At 69.6% G+C, this 382-nt stretch overlaps 1 protein-coding gene across 1 annotated transcript in view; it reads left to right on the top strand.

Moving 5' to 3' along the window:
* Positions 1-320: 320 nt before the first annotated feature.
* Positions 321-382, top strand: part of ALDH4A1 (aldehyde dehydrogenase 4 family member A1) — an 8828-nt gene continuing 8766 nt past the window's right edge. Inside the window, exon 1 of the mRNA XM_009646542.2 lies at positions 321-359. Coding sequence (XP_009644837.1) covers positions 321-359 — 39 coding nt within the window. The remainder of the gene's footprint in view (positions 360-382) is intronic.

The raw sequence follows: 382 nt of genomic DNA on the forward strand, positions 1-382 counted from the left end.
TTCCCCCCCCCCGCCTTTTTGGGGGGAATATTGCTGAGGTGGGCGCTTTCACGCTCCAGCCGGGTTGGGAAACGCGGGGCCCGAAGCTGCCAAGGCCCAGCCGCTCCCGGGGGCGGGCAGCGCCAGCCCGGCTCTTGCCCCCGCGCCCTGGACTTTGCCAGGAGCTGGCGGGGCCTTGGGCTGCCGGGGCAAACGGGGTCGATTCGCGTCGTCCATCAGAAATTCCTTTTCCAGCACTTTCTTCCTAGCAGGGAGAAGGGATATTGGCTGGGGGCTATGCCTGGGCTCAGCTCCTGGCTCCGGCGCTGTCACCCGGCGGGATGGAGCGGAGGCGGGATAACGCGCTGCCGCGCCCGGGCGTGCGTCGCCGGTTTGGCCGGGG

Source organism: Egretta garzetta, unplaced genomic scaffold, assembly GCF_000687185.1.
Source record: "Egretta garzetta isolate BGI_Z169 unplaced genomic scaffold, ASM68718v1 scaffold69, whole genome shotgun sequence".
Classification (NCBI taxonomy): Eukaryota; Metazoa; Chordata; class Aves; order Pelecaniformes; family Ardeidae; genus Egretta; species Egretta garzetta.